Source organism: Tubulanus polymorphus, chromosome 11 (genome assembly GCF_964204645.1).
Source record: "Tubulanus polymorphus chromosome 11, tnTubPoly1.2, whole genome shotgun sequence".
In the NCBI taxonomy this organism is placed as follows: Eukaryota; Metazoa; Nemertea; class Palaeonemertea; order Tubulaniformes; family Tubulanidae; genus Tubulanus; species Tubulanus polymorphus.
In genome coordinates, this window is record NC_134035.1 from 11,588,078 (window position 1) to 11,597,012 (window position 8,935).

An 8,935-nucleotide genomic window follows, 5' to 3' on the forward strand; every position below is an offset into this window, starting at 1 on the left:
AAGATTCTCGACACTATCAAGTTTGAACAGGTTTATGATGAACTTCGGAGAGATTGAACAGAGCTCGAATTGCTCATTTGAACGGTTTTACAACATACAGCACAGCGACGCGCGGGATGATAAATAATCATTGTTTATACGAATTTCGTAACCGGTATTTAAGTAGTTTGGCGGTCGTTCGCTTCATCACGTAATCGCGGCTACTCAAATCGATCATTAGGTCGACCGATCGGTCAGCATTCCATAGTTACGACGTCCTAGGGTCGGACCAGCTGACCGATTCCCATGTCCTATTGGTCAGGGCTCGGCGGAAATATTGTCCGAGGCGACAATGGACAGCACGTATAGCACGCAGCCATATTGTTCCAAACATGTCGCTGTTATATAGGATCCGTCGCGACGAAAAAGAAAACCGTCTTCCCCCGTATCCATAGCCAACGGCTGTAAACCCGTTCGGGTGTTCGCATGACCGATGTTTTCCCTGTTGAATTTGCGTGTACTCGCATCAAGTTTTATCGGTAATTCGGGGCCAACTCGCCCCGGGGCACCCGGTGTGTTTTGGTCGCTTTACCTGTAGGTGGTTCGTGTCGTTTTAATTATTGTTTGACGCCAGTAAAAGAAGTATCAATTCGGTCGGAATGTTTATACTTGTCATTTTTTATGAAATTTCGTGTCACACAAAATCAATTATGAAAAAAACGAAGTCAATTTAAAAACTTATCCACTACCCAGGAATAATAACTTTATTTTTCTTAACTGTAATAGCGCGTTTTGTAATTTCATACCGAGTTTTATACAATGCAATTAAATAATTCACAGATTCAGTGCATTTTGTCTAAATTTGTCCACGCTTGTGACTGATGAGGTCGTGCGACTTCGATTCCTGGTTCGGCTGTAGCTTGTAAACCGGTGCAGTAAATTAATATACCCAACACCGTATTATTGGCATTATTTATTCATTAATTTAAACAGGAAAGTTCCCGTGTTCAATGAGCAGTTTGCTCGCTACTTAAAACCGTGTTGTTCGAGTCACGCCTACTATCGACCGGCAGTGACGTCACGGCTACGGGCCTACCGCGTCGCGCGCGCTCGGCAGCCGGCTTCGCACGAGCGACGTCGACCAGCCAATCAGAGCGCGCCGTTCGATAATGGCGGTTAACACCTGCGAAATTCTCAAAGTTGAGGACTTTAAAAGATCTAGTAGATTTTGCCGGTACCTGCCGATAATCTTTCGACACTTGCGTTCGTTTGACAGCGGAAGGAAGAAGGAAATTATCAAACTCCGGCTTCATGACAAAAGAGATTTAGGATTTCTATAATCGGATTCCAAAATGATACATAGTCCGTCAGCCAGTTCTGAGGTCTTAGGTACGTGAACTGATTTTACTTTAACCAACTTACATGAAACGATTCTTTTTTTCCAGAAAAAAATTAATACAAAAATTATAAGCATATAAAAAAAAATAAAATGGAAAATTATTTTAGATATATATCTGTATCTTACCAAGTAACAGATTGAATTCGCATTTTCCGAAACATGAAATGTCATGTAGTTCATTTTTTAACTTCGGTATGTTCTGTGACGACAGAAAATGCGATGGGTTTTTTTTTTAATTTGTGAAAAAATAGTAAATTTCAATAAATCGTGTATGGGGAAACAAACTGCCTGCGCGGCAGCGTATTATATCAGTCATTTATCAAAATGATTCGATGTTGAGGATAATTCTACTCGAATATATATAATGAAATTTAATCAATCGAGGTCAAAACGTCAATGGTTTAGAGTATTATAATATATGTGAAAGTCAGCAGCTGTATCCGCGCAATATCCATGTCGGATACAAATTGAATCTATTAAACGAAGAATGAATTAATTTCATTTACTCGAATGAATTTGATTCACTTGAACATCATATCTACAAAACATAAATGAGCAACACTGAAAGAATGGCAGAAGTAGAATTTCAATGAATTCTTTTCTTAAATCAAATCTTCAAAGAGTTTTCCCGATAGAAAAGAAATGAATAGATGAATAACACTCATTTTCTAAATGTAACGATTGATTAAGTCGTTTATGATCCTGGAAGATATCTGGCATGTAAGATAGATAATCAAAGCAATGAAATAGAAGTGTGAAAGGGGCTTAAACAATAATGATAGTAATATTGTGTCTAAATCCAGCAAAACTGTTCGAGTGCTTTACATTTTTGGTATTATTACCCCAGCCATTCAATACTCTGACATCAGTCGGAGGTTCATATTTTTTCCAATTCTTATGTAACGATTAATGAAATTTTTGCACGGAACATGACGTAGTTGAAAGGCAGTTATAGGTGAAACCATATTTGTCATGATTATCAATAGTTATGGGTTGAATTTGACACGGGATCCGAAACATATTTTTTCGCTCTTAAGTTGAATGATACACTAAAGATAATTGCAGATCAACCGATTCTTTTTCAAACTTCAGACCACATGCGAAATTATGTGGTCCATTGTTTCGTAACGCGCCGAAAGATTAGTCCAATTTTGTCAATTGAATTTTGCTAACTGAATTAAAGCACCTTTTCCGCAACCGCGCGGCGCGATTTGTCGAAATTGATCTCGTACCGGATCTTCAAATATTAGCACAACGATCATCAGTCAAGATTAATCATATCAACATCGGTTCGATTTCAGACGGCACAATTCCGGTATAAGCACTATCACAATCGCCTCTACCGGTTTTTTATCACCTATACACACATGTACATCGCTATAGGTCGTTGTCGTCAATTTTTTCAAATGTTTGTTTCCGGATCCCGTCCCGATAACACGACGTCAACCTTGCACAAGCTTATATAGATTATCAAAACGTTTAACTAACGCGTATGATAAATGTGTATATGAGCGGTATCTCGTTCAAATATATTTCGTTTTCGGTTCGATATCACAGAAATTTGAGACTGAATAACTCGTAACTATTTTCCGCAAAATTAAATCTATATCGACTCCATTGATTCTTTATCTATAAGACTCCAACTATAGACACATGTTATACAGATATATGCGCAAATATATTTGCAGGAATTTTCATTGGTCATATTTAATTCGAAAACATATCAGCATTTGTTCGTTAGAATTGGCTCCGATTAGTGGCCGTGAAGAGATGATTTTGATGGCTTGAAATGGGCAAGATGATCTCTATTATCTATCGACTTGATTTGATGCTTATTTTAGTTTCCCCGAAAAAGAAACGGGGGTGAAATCGAAGTATTGATATATTTGAATGATCGGTCGAATTTGCATGATTGTTTTGCATGTTTGAATCGAAATACATAATACGAAATTTCGGTCCCGGTTCGTGAAAGTAATCTACCATCACATGGCTTAACCTTATCAGCTACCTTGATATATATACGTTGAGATTCGGAAATGACTACACACTAGACTCCGGTTATCCCGGAGTCGATTGCGTCGGGTATGAATCAATTGCACGTATGATATCATCATTATTGGGGAACAATTACATCGGACCGGCGCAAAGACCACCGGCGAATCGACGAGGCCAGCAAGAGGTGCGCGGCCACGTGGAAATAATCTACCCTCCTCGCAGACACGACAAAGTAACCGCCGCCGCTGTGTATAACGATTGCTCCCTTCTTCGGAACTTTCGCGTGATGAAAAGACCAGATCAATGGGTGTCATCGATCAATTGATCGGAAATCATCGGATGAATACTTGCCGATCAAATACATCTATATGAACGCAATACATGATATCTAATCGTATCCCGTTGAGTGGACTGATAACGGGTTATTATATTATCGTTTACATCCGCTCTATGCTGTCGTCTGTTGTGATTTTATTTGTACTCGTGTTGTAATTGATATTCGAGGGGAGACACGTTCGCGCTGTCTATATTATCAACCGTACGTGTAAATTATCGGTTTTTTTTTCTATCATTTGTAAATCGTATTGGATTGGCCAGAAACGTTAAGTCGGCTGCAGCAGCAGTCGAAAAATATGTTTCCAACAGAAAAAACACCGTAAAAGGGTAGCGACGTTTTTTCTTCTATTCTATGAGCCATCGTTCAAAATGGCTCGGAGTCAAAATGTCACTACTTTCTTGTTTTATATATGCGAGCTTTTCAGACAGCCATCAATCTATGAAAACTAACCGTTAGTGTTTCTGTTCGCAGTATGCGGCCCTAGAAAACAACAACAACAAAAAACAAACATAGATGTTTTCTCATGTTTCGGGCATGTTTCAATTCAATGATGGATATATTTAAATTCAACATAACTTCATTCATCCTTAGTATTATATAATCTTTACATTTCTAAGCAATGTTTTACGGCGTCACTGGACTCATAGGCGCGTTCACACGACGAAAGTTAGACCGGTCTAAATTTGGTCCGGTCCAATTTAGACCGGACCAAGCGTTCATACGGGCAAAAATACCGTTCCAAATTAGACCGGTCTAGTTTAGACCGGTTTAATTTGGTTAGTTTGGTTAGTTTTATGGTTTTATTTATTTGGTTAGTTTTTTTTTAATAGTTAGTTTTCCTATGTTTCAGATTCGATGCCATCGCACCGAAAACCGGACGCGTTGTGTTTAGTGTGCGGCGACAAGGCGTCGGGTAAACATTACGGGGTGTTGAGCTGCGACGGCTGCCGCGGATTCTTCAAACGCTCGATCCGTCGCAACCTGGAATACGTGTGCAAAGAGAACGGCAACTGCATCGTCGACGTGGCCAGACGAAATCAGTGCCAGGCGTGCCGATTCAAAAAATGTCTCGAAGTCAAAATGAACAGAGATGGTAAGCTCAATCGTAAGTTAATTATTGTGAAAAGAAACATACCGATGCAGACTTTTGAACCTAGGGTGATCGTTGGTTTATAAGTTTTGGTCATCTTAGTCTACACTCGCATGCGCCCAGGTCGAGGAAGATTGCATCGTTCAAGCTATAGGTTCTGTCGTTCTTCACTCGGGGGTCAATAATAATGTTGGAAAATAATTGAATAACCGTAGCATAAATATGCATCGAAAATGAAGTTTGAACAATTATCTTTACAGCTGTCCAACACGAGAGGGCTCCGCGATGCTACCAGTACAGAAGAGGTAGTCCAGAAATCGGGAAGTTCGCCGAGCAAAATTTGCCGGGTTCGTTGCCCGCCTTTCCACATCCAGGCTTTTTGGACACGGCCAGGTAAGCGCTATTTCTATTTCCAATTCCTTCCTTCACGCATAATGCATACTTCCCTTAATTCATGATATAGTTAATAGCATTATATTCGGAAAACTTCTTATAAGTTTCGGAGCCAATTTCTACTAATTCAAGCATAATTATGAATATGGCCTATAAATAAAGCACAGGCCAATTAATAAAGCACAAGACTTGCACCAGACGCTCGAATCCCGCGAAGTTCAACTACATATATTTTGTTCGTCTTCGATAGTTCCTGGTCTCCCTGGGGCATGGGCGTATTATTACATAATTTTGGAAAGGCCCGACTAAATTCCATGGCCGATAAATAGAACAGTTTGAAGTTCAGAGCTAAAAGAAATCACCCGTGGTTTCTACAGGTTTTACTCTAGTTTATATTATTTGTTCAAATTCATTTATCGCTATTTTTCTCATTTTTCGTAGATACGACTATAACGGATTAACTCAATACAGCCCGCCGACCGGTTTAACCGGGCACGATTTCGGTTTCCCGGCGGCGGCGGCGCATCTACTGCACCCGGCCGCCGCGCTGTACGGCGCTCAAAACCGTCTGAACGGCTTTCTGATGAACCATCGTCTGTCGGCTACGGCTCGACAAACATCGCTGGAACATCACGTCGTCAATAATAAACCAGACCTCGAAAACAATAACAATATCAATCGAGCGAACAGTCCCGTCGAGAAATCTACTCCCGAATTATCGAGACCGATCTCGTCAACGTCTGATATGTCAGACGACATGAACAACGATTCGAAGAGTCGGAGATCTCCAGGTAAGACCGCCACACTAAATCAAACCAAATCAAATTTAAGAAATAAAAAGTAATGGAGGACTTGCATCTGGCATCAGAGTTTGTTTGCCAACCAATACTCGAGACTGTCATACATGATAGCAAAAGTAAAATCTTGACCTGGTTTACAAGTTCTCGTTCAAGATTTGACTAAACTTTGAGTTAGAATATCGGAAATGGACAAATTTAATTCATCAGTCAAATAACTGGTAACTCTGGAACTGAGTCCAGAGGATTCATAAAATTTTGAGGGCCCGTCATGTAAATAACTTATTGTGTTTTACAACCAAATATTAGGACGAGTAGTCGTGTAGTTAGAAAACATGGCTGCGATACTTATATGGATGGAAGTTATGCACCTGACGCAACAGCGCGTCATATCGGACGTCAAGCGCAAGCGGCCGACCGTAGTAAAAAAGCCGAGGTTACCTGCCATTTGACGTCCAATATGACGCATAACGCGTGACGTCGGTGCATTACCTCTATAGTCATCATCATCTATTCTGCGTGTGGTATAATGTCGGGTTTCTACGGGTTTCTAAATATTAAGCCTTTTATTCGATTTTCTGTTTGTTCAGAGCGAGAAAAGTCACCGGCGTCGTTCACTAACAACAAACCGGCTGCGACGTCATCAACACCTCCTCAGGCGCACGGCGGCACGCTTACCGGATCACTGTCGTTTTTATCAGCTACGAATAACGACGAAAACGGTAACAATAAAAACGACCAAAACCACTCGTCGACCAGTTCGAGAAGCGGCAACGGCAATAGCAATCAGACTCAACCGGCGATGCCGATACCGACTCACCTGACAGTACCGCACGGTCACAGTCTGTACGTCAGCGCCGCGGCCGAAAGCGTCTACGAGACCGCCGCCCGTTTACTGTTCATGTCGGTGAAGTGGGCCAGAAATATTCCATCGTTTCTGCAACTGCCGTTCAGAGATCAAGCTATTCTTCTCGAGGAATCGTGGGGAGAACTGTTCATATTGAGCGCTGCTCAGTGGTCACTACCGATCGACCCAGGTACGTAATTAAATACTCGAGATCCAGTTTCACAGTTCTGAGTTCAATTTGCTTCTCGATTTAACAGTGAAGATTTATTGATTTTTAACTCTGAGTAAACTCTGACTCACAACTTTGAGACCGAACCTCAATCACTATAGCGTGACCGTTAATTTGCCCAAAGAACTTAACTTTTGAGGAAAGAAAATCAAAAATGATTAATTAATTTATTCGAAAATTACGGGGATTAAAAGCAAAATGTAACAAGGGCACACAATAACAGGGCTTTGCTTTTTCTTGGGAGTCCTACCCCAAGGCTGTATTCTATGGACACCGAGCTTCTGCCGGGTGTCATGAAACAATATTTGTCGACTTGTGAGATGACTAATACATAAAACGTGTTTGTTTTTGGTTATTTTTAGGAACGTTATTGACCGCGAGTGGTATGGTCAGTCCGGTGAGCCGCGTTAACGAGAAAGCCACGACGATAGTGTCGCAAATACGTTGTTTACAGGATATCATATCGCGATTCAACAACATCCGAGTCGACGCCACTGAGTTCGCTTGCCTCAAGGCGCTCGTACTTTTCAAACCAGGTAGGTCTATAATGATTTCGATTTATTTTTTAAATAATGCATAATGAATCACTGTAATCATAATATCCACGATGAATCGACAAGACGAATCTCCTTCAGTCTGAAAGGATATGGGCGGTTGTGGCCATCCGATATATTTCCAGTAACTTTTAAATACAATTTCATTGGTCTATATACAAGACAGTGTAGCATTTTAGGGCTTAAGTAGTGCAAAATATTTACAAGAATAGTGACCCGGACAAAGAACCCTGGACTAAAAACTATTTTCAATGACAAAATACATTTCATCCATTTTCATTCCATTTCATTCACGCGTTCTCGTTTATTGCAGAAACGCGAGGCCTGAAAGACACGCACCAGGTCGAGACGTTACAAGACCAGGCTCAACTGATGCTGAACGAGTATTCGTTCAGTCAACACGTCAGCACTAAAGTGCGGTTCGGTCGGCTGCTGCTGTTACTACCCACGTTGAGAACGGTCAGCGCGAAAATCATCGAAGAACTGTTTTTCAGAAAGACAATCGGATCGGTGCCGATCGAAAGACTACTGTCGGACATGTTCAAATCTAGTTGATTTCCTGGATGACCTATACACAATTCTGTGCTAAAAACTCTCACTAACTAATAACACTTCTGCAGTTTCCCGGAGCAGATTTCTCAGTCAATCAGCGTCTTAAAGTGCAATATATATATATATATTATACTTGACTTGAGTTATCCAACCCGATGTTTAAATCAGGAAGGAGACTGTGTCTATTACTGGCTTTATATGGACTTCAGTTTTCAGAAGTCAGTTTTCTGTCTTTCAAAATGACGACTTCGACAAAAGCTGTAAATATAACCGCGTTGCTAACTGTCGCTGTATAGTAAAATGATACTGTGTATATATATATATCTTTTTGAACGTTTTGCAAATTTTATTTCATTCCACGCATATACTACTAATTAACGTTTAGAATTTTCTGTAAAGAATATTGCCATGATAATGATCGATGATAATGATTGTGTAATAAAAGATTGTACAAAGTTATGAATAAATTATTCATGAAATCGATCGAACACAAGACATTTTAGTATCGTTTTCTATTTTTGATTGTTACGATGAATAGACCGAGAGACTAACTGAGAGTTATAAAGTGTACCGATAATGACCAGCGTCCATTACGTTCGAATCCTTTCTTGGTCGAATGTTCTCAGGTCTCTACCCCACTGACAAATGTTGTTGGAAAAGTCACTAAATGTTTAATGGAATCCCGGTGGCAGCCAGATTCGGGCCTCATTTAGCGAAACCAAAGAAGAAGGTTCGTTATGAAGTACCGAGTCATCAGACTTGC

At 40.4% G+C, this 8,935-nt stretch overlaps 1 protein-coding gene across 1 annotated transcript; it reads left to right on the forward strand.

Annotated features, from left to right (window-relative positions):
* Positions 1-1,331: 1,331 nt before the first annotated feature.
* On the forward strand, positions 1,332-8,175 carry LOC141913353 (nuclear receptor subfamily 2 group E member 1-like). The gene is made up of 7 exons (XM_074804858.1): positions 1,332-1,368; positions 4,561-4,803; positions 5,061-5,193; positions 5,635-5,984; positions 6,581-7,027; positions 7,429-7,602; positions 7,934-8,175. The coding sequence occupies exons 1-7, from the start codon at positions 1,332-1,334 to the stop codon at positions 8,173-8,175; spliced, it is 1,626 nt and encodes a 541-aa protein (XP_074660959.1).
* The last annotated feature ends 760 nt before the right edge of the window (positions 8,176-8,935 follow it).

What these genes read in the sequence shown, in the direction of transcription:
- LOC141913353 (XM_074804858.1), top strand. Translation starts at nt 1,332, where the DNA reads ATGATACATAGTCCGTCAGCCAGTTCTGAGGTCTTAG. An exon ending in AGCCAGTTCTGAGGTCTTAG is followed by an intron (nt 1,369 to 4,560) that starts GTACGTGAACTG and finishes CCTATGTTTCAG; the next exon opens with ATTCGATGCCATCGCACCGA. An exon ending in GCTCGTACTTTTCAAACCAG is followed by an intron (nt 7,603 to 7,933) that starts GTAGGTCTATAA and finishes CGTTTATTGCAG; the next exon opens with AAACGCGAGGCCTGAAAGAC.